General features: G+C 41.7%; 1 protein-coding gene and 1 long non-coding RNA gene across 11 annotated transcripts in view; one reads left to right on the forward strand and one right to left on the reverse strand.

Annotated features, from left to right (window-relative positions):
- The window catches only part of KDM4C (lysine demethylase 4C), a 415,762-nt gene that overhangs the window by 100,164 nt on the left and 301,073 nt on the right, over positions 1-14,525 (reverse strand). For 6 of the 7 annotated variants that reach the window (XM_039544302.1, XM_039544301.1, XM_039544303.1 and 3 more), the window contains one exon: positions 8,617-8,725. In XM_039544302.1, coding sequence (XP_039400236.1) covers positions 8,617-8,725 — 109 coding nt within the window. Of the gene's footprint in view, positions 1-5,159; positions 5,246-8,616; positions 8,726-14,525 lie in introns of those variants that run through there. The other variant, XM_039544307.1, reaches the window with a different exon arrangement.
- The window catches only part of LOC120407935, a 98,778-nt gene that overhangs the window by 25,247 nt on the left and 59,006 nt on the right, over positions 1-14,525 (forward strand). Inside the window, exon 1 of one of the 4 annotated variants that reach the window (XR_005600341.1) lies at positions 9,517-9,835. The exons of the other annotated variants lie outside the window; for them this stretch is intronic. This is a non-coding gene — a long non-coding RNA (uncharacterized LOC120407935). Of the gene's footprint in view, positions 1-9,516; positions 9,836-14,525 lie in introns of those variants that run through there. 4 annotated transcript variants of the gene reach the window in all.

Below are 14,525 nucleotides of genomic sequence, written 5' to 3' on the forward strand. Positions count from 1 at the left end.
CTCTTTGTATTAAAGGGAAATTTACAGCAACTAGTTAACTTTTTAAGCATTCTGCTTTCACTATTACAGATACCTCCAGTCTTCAAAAAGTATTATATGTAGTCATGCCCATCTAACATTTTCCATTCCATTCAAAAGGTTTTTATGGTTCAGTATTACAGCAATGTACAAATTTGACAGTTTGCAATAGGATCTATTCATTGTATCAAATCATTCTGACAGTAAGTACTATACAGCTGGTAATGCACATTTTTATATCACACTTATTAAAAATCTTACAATGGTAGTAACATAAATATGTACACTACATTGTGTTTTGCACATGATTTTAATGAATCTGTACATTTTAATTGGTGTTATAAATTGCAGTAGGTTGATCAATTATTGTATCATCTGTATTTTAACATTGTTTTAATTAGAAAAAGTGTCTGTGCTATTTAAAGCTATTTAAATTACAATGTTAAAACAATTTGGACATGTGATTAAACAAGCTCAAGTCTCCATCTCTTTGCCTATTTTCCTCTCTCTTTCTTCAAAAATGTGAGCACGTGAACCAGTCAGTGTATAAGTTAAAGTATAATACAATGACTTTCCTTCATTGCCCCTCTAGCAATATTTTTGGAAATGCTGTGAGGTAATTAATACTTCTTTACATGACAACACAGTCGAGTATTTCTTTAGTCTTTCAGAAATACAGTGCAGTAGTTCCACAGTTCCATTTCAGTTTAACAAATGAATTCTACTGCAAAACTTGAACAAAGAAGACAAGCAATATCTGCAAATGTATTTAATTTTATTTTTAGATTCTCCTATTAAAACAGAAGGATAGGTAAGAGAACACCTGCCCATTCTTTTAAAAGCTCAAACACATTTTTCCCTTGATTCCACTCTTCGTTTGGCTTACCACAGTGAAACCTCTATATTTTCAGAATTGATGTACCTTTCAAAACTATAATCTTTGGCTTTCAAGCTCACTATTATTTGCCTTCAGGTGAAAATTTTAAAGTGTATAGGCTTCTAAACAAAATGCTACAGCATCAGCCAGATACTGAAAGGCTTGTAGATCAGTCATCATCACAGTGTAAATTTCTTTTCAAAATGTTCCTCACTCAGAGTACACTTGCGCTTATTCTCAGTTCACTTGTCAAATACAAATTTGAGGTCACTGAAAGCCCAAGGGCAACTTCAACTATTGAAAAACTCATTTTCTACCTCTATTTTGTTGGGGAAATAGGATTTCAAATGTAAAAATAATAGGAAGCGCTACAGATAAAGAAACAAAGGCATATTATGTTCACATTTCAGTACAGCATTGCAGCCACTGCCTGTTGGGACAAACTCAATCTATATTATCCAAGCATTTTAAAGCTTGGATTGTAACAAAGGTAGATAATGCATTTTGCTAATGAGTTCATCATATACTATTCAGAGACGATTTTAGAGAAGATGTTTTAAATATATCGGCTTAGTAAAAGAGGGCTAATGATTACATTTTAACTGTTACTTTGATTTCAGATGAAACATTTAAACACAGTGAGCCTGATTCTCATTTACATTAAGACATCACCCTGGCACTGTAAACAGGCCTTAACGTAATGAGAATCAGATCCAGTATTCCTGTTGATTTACATTTATGGGCCAAATCCCAGGATATCCATGGGAATTGTGTGTGTGTATTTGAGAGGTCAGTTTGGCTTCATACCTCCAAGGATTTCTTCACTCTGCTATGGAACGTGACTGTATTTCTTTTTTCAGGCCCAAACAAAGTAATAACATTCTTTTGAAACTACAGAGTATATTTAAGCACTCTGAGTGAAATCCTGGCCCCATTAAAGTCAGTGGGAGTTTTGCTATTGACTTCAATGGGGTCAGGAATTCACCATCTGTTTCTATTACATAGAGCTATGTAAAATTAAGGCGCCAAGGAAAATATCTTTTGTATAACAGTTGGCAGGAGTTTCCACCTGAGTTTCACTCTGTGATTTAGGTTTCAAATGGACCCAAACCCAAAGCTACACTGAGCCAAAACCGTCAAGTTTTGCCTTTTTGGACTGAAACCATGAGATCCCATTAATTATGCTTGGGTTCCACAGGAAACCACAAATAGGCCCCGTTCTGCTATAGACTTCACCCCAGCTCACTAACCTGGTCCAAGCTGACACCATCTTCAAAGCTATAAATAAATCTGCCCCTCCTTCTTCTGTCAAACCCCATGTTCCCCTCATTCCCAATCCCCCTTTCCAAAGTTCCCAACCTGGGTCTCCCCATCTGTCAAATTCTCCCATGTTCACTTTTGTGCCTTCCTCCGTGAAGCATTCTATGCATTATATGACATCCCTGAGCTCATCTGCAAGGCTTTTACCTTGTCCACATTTAAGTCCCTCTTGAAGACCCACTTCTGACATGCTACCTATAGCGAGACAAGGTCACTTGTATATAAATAGCATTTAAACTGCCTATGATGATTATTCCCCTTCCCATGACCTTTGTCTACTTATTTGTCCTTTGACTGTGTGCTCCTCAGAGCAGGGACTATCCCTCTGAAGTGTTTGGAAAGTACCTAAAATGTATATCGTGGGCACTACCACAAATAAATAAATTTTGGGATTAGTATGAAATCTGTAACAAGGTGAGATTGTCACAGTTTCATTGTAAGTCTCACACATTTTTAACCACTGCCTGCAACACCTAGGTCCTGACCAGGCCTGAAGCTGCCTATGATAGTGGTGAAGATCACAAACTATAACTTGACAGAGACATTTGGTAGTTGAAATGCCTGTCTTATGTTTTTTTGGGCCAGAACATGCCTTGGCCCTACATGGGTATGAAAGGCAGGGAAAAGGCATAAACATCCTCATACCCTTACAAAAGGGCTAGCCACAATCTCAGCCTTCCATATACCTAAGTAAGAACAGAAACAGAAGGAAAACAGCAACAAGGCTTACAGAATCTCATCAACATGCCACTTTGCAATGCCCCAGAGGACTTCAGTTTTGACAGATCTTCAGAATAGACAGACTGGAAGCAATATTTTGTAAAATTTCAAATTGCAAACAAACTCCGCAAAGATATTGGAGATATATAGGTATCTTCTTTAATTTATGCTTTGGGGAAGCAAGCAGAGTATTTTTAAATCCTTTGACTTCACTGAAAACAGTCACAAAGATGACTATGAAAGGGTTCTGGCTATGTTTGATGCATACTTTATACCCCAGAGAAATGTGTTTTATGAAAGAGTATGTTTTCACCAGAGAATTCAAGAACCAGGGGGAAATGATGAATGTTTTATAAGGGCTATGCATACATTGGCTGAAAACATTGGAGATGCAAAACATGAATATATCAGAGATAGGTTGGTTATTGGCTTAACAGAGAAAATTTTCAGAGCAACTACAACTGAAGAGAGATTTAACCCTAGCCCTAGCTATGCAGAGAGCAAAGCAGTCAGAATATGTCAAATGACAGAACAAAAGGCAGGAGCAATTTGAAAAACCTGAAACTAGCTTAGAAACGCTAAATGGACCCTTGAATGTTAAAAGTCATTATCATAAAACCCCTGAGGCAAGGAGAGAGAACTCCTAGGCTAAGAGGGACTAATTCCAGCCTACATACACAAAATGTGAAAAAGTCATATCCCAAGAGATGACACAAGTCCAGCCAGAGGCACATGGTATAATAAATGCATGAAATATAGATATTTTGCAGTAGTTTGGTGCACCAAAGCAGTCAGGGAGTGGGCTCATATTACAGACAATCAGGAGCCATTGTTTCTGGGATCTATCACTTGAGATGACATAGAGCCTGCCTGGAGAATGAAACTGAATATTCAAGGCAAGACTATTGACTTTAAAACTGACTCAGGCACTGAGGTCACAAGCATCTCAGAAGGGACTTATAATCACTTTCAACCCCTCCCAGAGCTGAAGTCACAGCTCTGACTAGCACTGAAGGTATTCTGAATTGCATGGGCCAGTTCACCATAGAAAGAACTTACAAAGACAAAAGCTTTGCATTGAGAGTGCATGAGATCAAAGGATCAAAGACGCAGGGCCGGTGCAAGGATGTTTCGTGCCCTAGGCGAAACTTCCACCTTGCGCCCTCCTCCCATCCCGTGCCCCCGCCCTGAGGCACCCTCCCCGCCTCCGCCCTGAGGCGCCCCCCTTGCGACAGCTCCCCACCCTCCGCCCTGAGGCACCCCCACACCCCAGCTCATCCCTGATCCGTGCACAAGCACGAGCACCCTGAGCACACCGTCACTGCTTCACTTCTCTTGCCTCCCAGGCTTGCGGTGCCTAAGCTGATTGGTGCCGCAAGCCTGGGAGGCAGGAGAAGTGAAGCAGCTCACCCCTGCCCCGCCTCCTCCCAGAGCACGCCGTGGCTGCTTCACTTCTCCCACCTCCCAGGCTTACGGCGCCAATCAACTTAGGCGCTGCAAGGCGGGAGGCAGGAGAAGTGAAGCAGCCACGGCGTACTCGGGGAGGAGGCGGGGCAGGGGTGACCTGGGGCGGGGAGTTCCCCCCTTACTTACTGCAGGTGGCGCTCCCCTGCCCCAGCTCCCTCCACCTAAATCCCGGGGGCGACCGGGGCGGCCGAAGATCCGGCCGCCATGGTCGCTGCCAAAGAAAATGGCGCCCCCCCAAATCCTAGAGCCCTAGGCGACCTCCTAGGTCGCCTAAATGGTTGCACCGGCCCTGGAAAGACCAACAACTTTCTAAGTCACAGCGTAGCAACAGGAGTGGGCCTAGTGAGAAAGGTGAAAACTCAGAGGATTTGATGATACTGGACTTTTGAAAGGTGATCCAGTACATCTTAATTTAAGAAACAATGCAGAACCATATAGTGTATAAACACCTCTACCAGAGAGGTAGGAAGATATAAGCTACAAATTAATGCATATTCAGAGGACATCACTACCTCGTCATCGTGGACTATTTTTTCAGGTACTTGAAAGACAAAACATGTTGCAGTGTCAAGAAACAAACGCATTTTTCCCTCACTTCAGTATTCCAGGATAACTAGGACTGACAACAAACCACAATTCACTGCAGAAAAATTTAAGTAATTCTGAACAAAATATGGTTTTGATCATATTTGTAGCAATCCCAGTTACCCACAAGTGCATGGAGAGGCTGAAAGAGCTGTATAGACAGCCAAGAAAATCCAGTAGCAGGAAGATCCATTCCTTGCTCTTCTGAGTTACAGATCAACACCAATAGCAGCTATTGGATGTAGTCCAGCACAACTCCTGATGGGCAGATAGTTCTTTTCCAAGATTGAAACAGTAATTCTGAGTTATCTCCAAAGTGGCCAGGCATGAAGAGAATAGCTAAGTTAGATAAAAAGACTAAAATAGCTTTATGAACACTTTTACAACAGATGTCACTCAAAGAACTGCCAGGTCTAGAACCTGGTGACTGTGTTTGTGTCAAATTGGATGGAGAAAAGGGATGGACAACTCCACTCGTCAAAGAAAAAAATTGAGTGCCCGGATCATATGTGATCAAGTCCGACAGTGGAGAGTTTAACAGAAACCATCAATATCTATAGTTTGTTCCTCAAAGATGCCAGATGCAGAACAAGATGATGATAACTCAAAGGTTCCAAACCGACCATTGCCAGTCATTGCAACATGCCAGATAATCAAATTGTTATGCATTCGGACTGTGTAATTAGAAAACCAGTACGATTCAGAGACACTTAACAACGTACTGAACTTCAAAGAGAGCATGATAGTGTAAACATTTTAAATGGCAGTAATGGAGAACTTAAATGGGGAGATGTAATGGAATGCTAAACTGTATTATACTAGGTGCCACTGTGTGTAAAATAGCGTATTTCAACCTCCGCCATACCAGCAGAGCATTAAGGATCTTATGATGAACACATGTGGTGTGTATAAGCAGGATCTGTGACTAGTCCATATCTGGTACCAAAGTACCTGACAGGCACAATCTCAGCCTTCTATACACATGAGTGCAAGGCTAGGGTCACTGAAGGAATGATATTGGGGAGAATGGAGGTACAATACAGTCACATCGAGGCTGGCTACAGAGAGGAGTAAAAGGTGTATCCTCTTTAAGGATGGAGCAGAAGCTGTGCTATTGCATGCTAGGTAGTCCTGGGAGGCCTTTTGCCTTGATCATAGAATCACAAGACTGGAAGGGAACCTCAAGAGGTCATCTAGTCCAGTCCCCTGCACTCATGCCAGGACTAAGTATTATCTAGACCATTCCCTGACAGGAAGTTTTTCCTAATGTCAAACCTAAACCTCCCTTGCTGCAATTTAAGCCCACTGCTTCTTGTCCTATCCTCAGAGGTTAAGAAGAACAATTCTTCTCCCTCTTCCTTGTAACAACCTTTTATATATTTGAAAACGGTCATCATGTCCCCTCTCAGTCTTCTCTTTTCCAGACTAAACAAACCCAATTTTTTCAATCATCCCTCATAGATCATGTTTTCTAGACCTTTAATCATTTTTGTTGCTCTTCTCTGGAGTTTCTCCAATTTGTTCACATCTTTCCTGAAATGTGGTGCTCAGAACTGGACACAATACTCCAGTTGAGGCCTAATCACTGCAGAGTAGAGCAGAATAATTACTTCTTGTGTCTTGCTTACAACACTCCTGCTAATACATCCCAGAATGATGTTTGCTTTTTTTGCAACAGTGTTGCACTGTTGACTCACATTTAGCTTGTGGTCCACTATGACCCCTTTTCTACAGTACTTCATCCTAGGCAGTCATTTCTCATTTTGTATGTGTGCAACTGATTGTTCCTTCCTAAGTGGAGTACTTTGCATTTGTCCTTAATTTAATCCTATTTACTCCAGACAATGTCTCCAGTTTGTCCAGCTCATTTTGAATTTTAATCCTATCGTTCTAAGCACTTGCAACCCCCCTCCCAGCTTGGTATCATCCACAAACTTTATAGGTATACTCTCTATGCCATAATCTAAATCATTGATGAAGATTTTGAACAGAAATGGACCTATTCTGTGGTTTAAGCCACAGGCAGCTCATCAGAAGAGGGAACTTCATATATAGGGGTTATTTATCCCCACAATGCGTGGCAAATTACCGGTAATCATTTCTAGAGTCTCAAGAAAACAAACCCTCAATTAAGAATCACCAACCAAGTTATTGTCATCATATCTGTGACTGTGTAGGTTCCTCAAAAGTATGAGAGCATTATGTTCATATCCAGTGATTCCTGTGTTCATATATTCAGATTAATGAGAATTTGAGGCTGACAAGCAAATTGAACAGTCATTGTAGGTTAAAAATGAGATTTCGAGAGCCTTCTCTCACACAGTGAGAGCCCATATACAATAGGGCTACATTGCCATGTACTGAAATAAGAAAGTCTGACTTCAGATGCAGGAAAATTGGGAGGGGAGGACAATGGGGCATTGACCATCTTTCTGGTTTTCCAAAAAATATACTAGAAGGACAGGCTGAAACAGCATTTGGGAATATTTCATATGTTAGATAAAGAGTGTTCAAGCCAGAGTTTCTCTGTAACAGATTGTATAATGGAGCCAAAAAGGTGTAGGGAAATGTTCAATATGCATTACAGTTAGTCTATAAAGCCCACAAAGACTTGAGAAATCTCAGTGAACAAAGAGCAACTGTCAGACATGCCTCCATTTTAAGAATGGTTAAGCTGCAGTTCAAAATTAAAAATAGTTACAAAATATAAAGCACAATGAATTAAAATTAACAATTAACAGTTCACAATGTTACAGCAAGGAAAGGGTAGCTCAAGGTTAAGTATATCAATAAGCATTTTTTCCGTAACATTTGGTGTGGATAAAGAGAACAGATGGGGTTGTTTCCCAAACTTTTCTTTTCTTTTACACTGGGCAGGGGATCACTTTCCTTTTGTCAGAGGAAGTCTGTGTCATACTGAAGCATAGTCTGATAAATTAAGTCATTTAGGTCTAACCCAACAAGGAAAATGCTCTTTGATTTAACAAACGCTTTTGTAGGTTTCTCATTAGTGCATGGGACTTTCTGCTGGATGGAAGGATTATCTAAGGCTATGGATGGGTTTGAGCATTTGTAGTTCGAGCTTTTGTGTTTATATTTCTCACTTGCTTTTTCGAGGCCTCAGGGAGCCATTTATTAGTCCAATATAATGTGCAATCTGGTCTGTGCACATTCCTCAATTCTCGGATGGTAAAAATACCATGAGACCACCATGTCTCATCATTTTAACTTCATAAATGGCTCCCTGGGGGGGGAGGGGACCCTCATGAATATACAACACAAATAAGACTTCTGAGATATTCTGGTTGATTAGTTTCAGCAGTATCCTCAATGAGCAGTCACAGTAGTATTAGGAGAGTGATTGAAAACGCTCATTGTTTCTCCTTCCTTATCGCTATGGCAAAGGCTCCTTACCCAAGGTTGTAACCCAGAACTAGGCTGAAGAATTAAAATACCTAAATTATCATAATACGTGAAAAACAATAGGACAATCCTTAGCAAAGTCTCTCTTTTAACTGACATTTTGTTTATTTAAATTTCCCCCTGAAATGTATGTGAATGTACCTAACCAGAGATGAGATTTTTGTATATATTTCAAAACACCAGCAGGTTGGAGCCTTACTACTCACCAATTTTAATCTCTGCAGAGGTATTCTCCTAGTGTCTACTGGCGTCCTCTCTGTGACATTACCAAATCTGACTTCTGGAATTGCGATTGCGCACATCACATGTGCCCACCTGCGAAAAGTTGCAAGTCAATAACACCAAAAAATTGTACAGAAATGTGATCATTAAAAACAGTGCACCCCTCAAATAAAACCAACCATCTAGTCCTTCCCTATTACATTTCTTTGCTTTATTTTATGAGCTGCAACAACAACTAAAAGGTCAAAATGCAAGGTCGATTGACAGTGTTTATCTTTAAGCTTTAATTTTAAGTAGCATTAGACAGATACCTAAAAAACTGGTTTATTTCAGATAGAAAGATCAGCACAACAAAATAAGTGTATTATGCTGGAAAAGTGATGGCAATACAATATACCATATGCCTTTTCTGCCACTCCAATACCACTTACATGTATGAGGCAAACTAGTCACCACATTTTTTAATAAGATGCAGCAATCTAGTTTTGAAACTATTTGCCAGAAATGTACTGTTTCAACATTAGAGAAAAAAATCCTTATGTTAACACAAATCTATTTTAAATACCCTTTCAAGTATTTTCACTTGTTTTACAGAGTACAAAGCTTTTGTAGTGGTGCCAGCATGTTTGTAGGTATAGCCTAGACAATATGTCATTTGTACAATTTACAGTTTAAACTACAGCACTTTGGATTAACCCTAATTAGATGTAAGTGGGTATTTTTAGTCAACCCCCATATTGACACTCACACTCAGCTACCAAAGCACAGTACCCAGCTACACTGTCAGGATTCTGTGTTGCCAGGCAAACAGACACAGAGTTAGAACAGAATGAAACTGCAGCATTATCACCCTCTCAGAATTTGACACAATTGCACAAACAGCGGGATGGAATGCTCTTGGGGATGTCTTTGCCCTCATCTCTGAGTTGGACCCTTGTGATTGGAGAAAGCAACATCTGGGATCACAGCTCCTCATGACTAAGGACTCACCAAAACACACCTCACTGCAACTGCAGGAAGTCAGCTGAGTGGGACAAGAGTATGCTGCATCTGAACAGAATATCTGCCAGTCTGAGTTACTGCCTGATTCTCCAAGTAGTGGTTCAAAATATAGACAGACAGCCAAACAAAAAACTCCCAAACCTTTGTGATGATGACACTAAGATTGAGAGTATATGTTAGTAACTAACTGGTAAAAACCAGGTAAGAACATCATAACTAGCACAAAAAACACCCAGGAAACTGTGTTAAATTTAAACATGAGTCTGTCTGGAAATTCACAGTTGGCTAACAAATCTACTTTGGCGTATTCAGAGTCAAATAAGGTTCACTGGGTTTGGTGAAGTCCTTGGTGACTTCCCCTAAGGCTTGCAGTTAGAGCAGGAGGGAAGAAAGTAATGAACCTTCCACAATTTGAAGGAGGGAGAATACCTCCACTCCTCGATTCTAATGTCTGCTCTTCTACACCGTCCTCAAATCCGCTGCCCCTCACTATGCATTGTTATATAGTCTAGAAATGAGAAAACTGAGGGGGGCATATGTGTGACAGTGTACCCCATAAGGCTTTATTGGGGGGGGGTTATAAATGTATGTATGATATAACTGGAATAGAGTTTTGCTACATATGCCATGTAACACATCTATGTAAAGGTTATGATCTACTGGTTATGTTTATCCTAGTTGTATGTAGGTACCATTTGTGTGTTCAAAGTTATGAACATTGGCTGTATACTTGCTTGATTTCTAAGTAGCCTCAGTTAGAACATTGGTCACTTTTTGGGAAAGGAATGTGCAAGTTACGTGCTCAATCAGGAAGCACTTAGCAGACAAAGAGCTTGGAAGACTCCAATTCACATAAGAAGTCTACCTGAGAACGTTCAAAGTAGCATGTGGGTAATGGCTGCTACCTGCAAGTCCTGAGTCATGCATGGGCGTGTGACTTGCCCATGTGATTCTGAATCTCCATTTTGGGACTGGATTCTACACAGAGGGAGGGAGGGGTGTCTATCCAGAAGAGAAAGTCTATTTAAACCCCTGGGAGACGCCTACATTTTGTCTTCAGCTGGCTAAAGAGGGAGCCTCTCCACCCTCCAGGATACTTGGAAGAAACTAAAACAAAGGGGCGTGAGTGATTGCTGGACCCAGGCTAAAAGGAGATTAGTCTGTAAAAGGGAGCATTCTGGAAGTGGTGAGGATCTTATCTGTATTCACTTTGATTAGACATAGATTTGCACATTTTATTTTATTTTATTTTGCTTGGTGACTGACTTTGTTCTGTCTGTTACTACTTGGAATCACTTAAATCCTACTTTCTGTATTTAATAAAAGCACTTTTTACTTATTAATTAACTCAGAGTATGTATTAATACCTGGGGGGAGCAAACAACTGTGCATCTCTCTCTATCAGTGTTATAGAGGGCGAACAATTTATGAGTTTATCCTGCATAAGCTTTATACAGGGTAAAAAGGATTTATTTGGGTTTAGACCCCATTGGGGGTTGGGCATCTGAGCGCCAAAGACAAGTGCACTTCTGTGAGCTGCCTTCAGGTAAACCTGCAGCTTTGGGGCAAGTAATTCAGACGCTGGGTCTTTGTTGGAGCAGACGGGAGTGTCTGGCTCAGCAAGACAGGGTGCTGGGGTCCTGAGCTGGCAGGAAAAACAGGAGCAGCGGTAGTCTTGGCACATCAGTTGGCAGCTCCCAGGGGGGTTTCTGTGATCCAACCCGTCACAATATGATAAATATGTAAAAGATTGTTCTAAAGAGGACAGTGATCAATTATTCTCCATGTCCACCAAGAAGTAATCAGGTTAGTTTGCAGCAAGGGAAATTTAGGTAGATATTAAGATAATTTCCCTAACTATAAGGATTGTTAAGCACTTGGAATGGGTTGCCAAGGGAGGTTGTGGAAGCCCCGTAACTGGAGATTAGACAAACACCTGTCAGTGATGGTCTAGGAATAATCCTGCCTCAGCACAGGTAGGACCACTTGAGGTCCCTTCCAGCCCTACATTTCTATGACTCTCTCCTTCTTCACTGCCCCCAGTGCCCTCCTACTGCACTGCCCCTTCCAGCTCCATACACTTACTCTGCTCCAATTCTTGCAGATCTCCCTGAGGTATGCAGGAAACAAAGACCTGAAACGGTCCACAAGGGCGGGGAAGAGACCAAACGGGGAACCATTCCTCCCTCCTGCACCATAATAATGCTATTTTAGTCATTCAGATTTAAGAAAAATATCCAGAAAAGTGCAGTATAAATATAAAATAGATAAAAGTGTTGTGTGGTATGAAAGTGTGATTGGCAGGAGTATGAAATGAGAGCAGTAGTCCAAGTGATGTAGAGATGAGAAATTTATGCAGGCCATCCCAAATGAGGCCCAATAAAGACTTTAGACGACCCCACACCCTCCTGGATAACAGATGGTCACGCCACAGTTTATAGAAATATTGTTTGAGTTTTAATATTTTTTATTAAAACTTTTTTTCATAACCACCTGCCTGTAAAGCCAGAGTGCCTTAATATCAGGTAGCTAACTATACAAGCCTTGGGGAGAGAGAAAAGTTATAAATAAAGTAGCTCTTCTATAAATCATCATGTCAGAGCTTTATGGTCTAACCTCTCGTAAGCTACCAGGGGCTCAAAACAAGTGTGGTATTCCACTGAACAAAGGGATTCACAGCTCACCGATGGGGTAAAGCTCTCACTCCCCTACTATTCCTGGTTCGTTAGTCCTTCAGTCTATCACAACTGTATAGTGCCCAACCTGCACCTCAAATCAGTATATATGGGTGGGGGGTAGATTCTATATGAAGCAGAAAAAATATACACACTGCCAGATTGGCAGGAGCAGGTTGTTTTGAAGCTGCTTATAGGTTTGGAATGGTAGATCATGTCCAGGAGAAGATGAATCTATGGACAGAGTGGAGGTGAGGTGGTCAAAGGTTCATAGCAATGTAATTTATTATATGGACAAGGAGACAGAAGTTGAGGCTTGTTGTAGAGAGCTATTATTTCACAATTTTTAATGGACCAACAGTGGGATAGAATGCAAAGTTTCCGATTATGGGCATGATAACCCTTTTTACAGCATGCATGGTGGCAGTTTCCTCCAAAAACTAAAACCAGTGACATATGAATTTTTAAAATACTTTTAAGAAACTGTGCACAAAAGGGATCTCGGTGTTTTCAAACCTGCTGTGTATGAACTCTCAGCATCAGACATCAAATGTAACTCCCGCAGTCCCAAAGTCATGGAGGCAATTTCTGGACTGGCAGGGAAAAATGGTTAATGCAGTGGTTCCCAAACTTGTTCCACCACTTGTGGAGGGAAAGCCCCTGGCGGGCCAGGCCGGTTTGTTTACCTGCTGCGTCCGCAGGTTCGGCCGATAGCAGCCCCCAGTGGCCGCGGTTCGCCTCTCCAGGCCAATGGGAGCTGCAGGAAGTGGTGCGGGCCGAGGGACATACTGGCCACCGCTTCCCACAACCCCCATTGGCCTGGAGCAGCAAACCACGGGCACTGGGAGCTGCGATCGGCTGAACCTGTGGACATGGCAGGTAAACAAACTGGCCTGGCCCGCCAGGGGCTTTCCCTGAACAAGTGGTGGAACAAGTTTGGGAACCACTGGGTTAATGGGTCTATTTAGGGTCTCCCCTTCCACAAGGGTTTGGAATGGGCTAGCCAAGAGGGGAGGAAAGCATCACCTGAGCTAGTGGGCAGGCTGGTGGGACTCAGGTAAGCCACTGGCCTCTGAGTGGCTGGAGGAGGGTTTATAAGCTCTGTCCTTCTAGCTTGAGCCTTCCCTCCCAGGGGATTAGCATAGGACTGGGGTTTTTTGGTCTGCTCTGGACTTCAGTTAGTTGCTTTTTTGGGGACTGAGAAAGAATTTTTCTCTCACTGACAGATTAGCAGGGGCAGGATTTTTTTTTTAATCTTCCACACAGCAGCTCATGGACCTGGTGGAGTAGATCAGGAGGCACAGCTCATGTTGTCACAATTTAGCAGGTTGGCTGGGGACTGGAGCTGGGGCTCCCTATGTCTGGTACAACAAAGAGACAACCCGCTTTCCCCAATCCCTTAACCCTGATATGAGGTGAAGGTAGTGGAGTGGGTCCCAAGCAATGAGCTGGGAACCAGCTGGGCAGGGGTGGGAGGCTCACTTTCAGCTCCCCAACAGGTGGAAATGATTAAAGAAGGAATCATGACCTGCAACGTATGAGTTACTGCAATATATATTTCCCAGATTAATTCAGTTGTTAAAGTTGTGGCCTAATTAAATCACATCCCTTGTACCTTGTCTTTCTTCCCCCGTGCCTGAGACAAAGACAATATTGCATTCTATTTAGGTGACATCTTTTTGCAGTTTCTGTTAGTTTATTTGTTAATCTGTTTACACCTGTCAACACCTTAGTCAGAAAAGCAAGTGATAAATGAAAATTCAGTTTAAAACAGATCTAAAATTATAGAAAAAGACTCATAGAAATGTAGAGCTTGAAGGGACCTTGAGAAGTCATCTAGTCCAGCCCCCTGCACTGAAGCAGGACCAAGAAAACCTAGAACACCCCTGACAGGGGTTTGTCTAACCTGTTCTTGAAAACCTCCAAAGATGGGGATTCCACAACCTCCCTTGGAAGCCTATTCCGGAGCTTAACTACTCCTTAGAGTTAGAAAGTTTTTCCTAATATCGACCCGAAATTTCTCTTGCTGCAGACTAAGCTCATTACTTCTTGTCCTACCTTCAGTGGACATGTAGAACAATTGATCACCATCCTCTCTACAACAGCCCTTAACATCTCTGAAGACTTATCAGGTGCCCCCTCAGCCTTCTTTTAATATATGGAGATATACTTATCTCATAGAACTGGAAGGGACCTTGAACGGTCATCGAGTCCAG

This window comes from Mauremys reevesii, linkage group 6 (assembly GCF_016161935.1).
Source record: "Mauremys reevesii isolate NIE-2019 linkage group 6, ASM1616193v1, whole genome shotgun sequence".
Lineage (NCBI taxonomy): Eukaryota > Metazoa > Chordata > Testudines > Geoemydidae > Mauremys > Mauremys reevesii.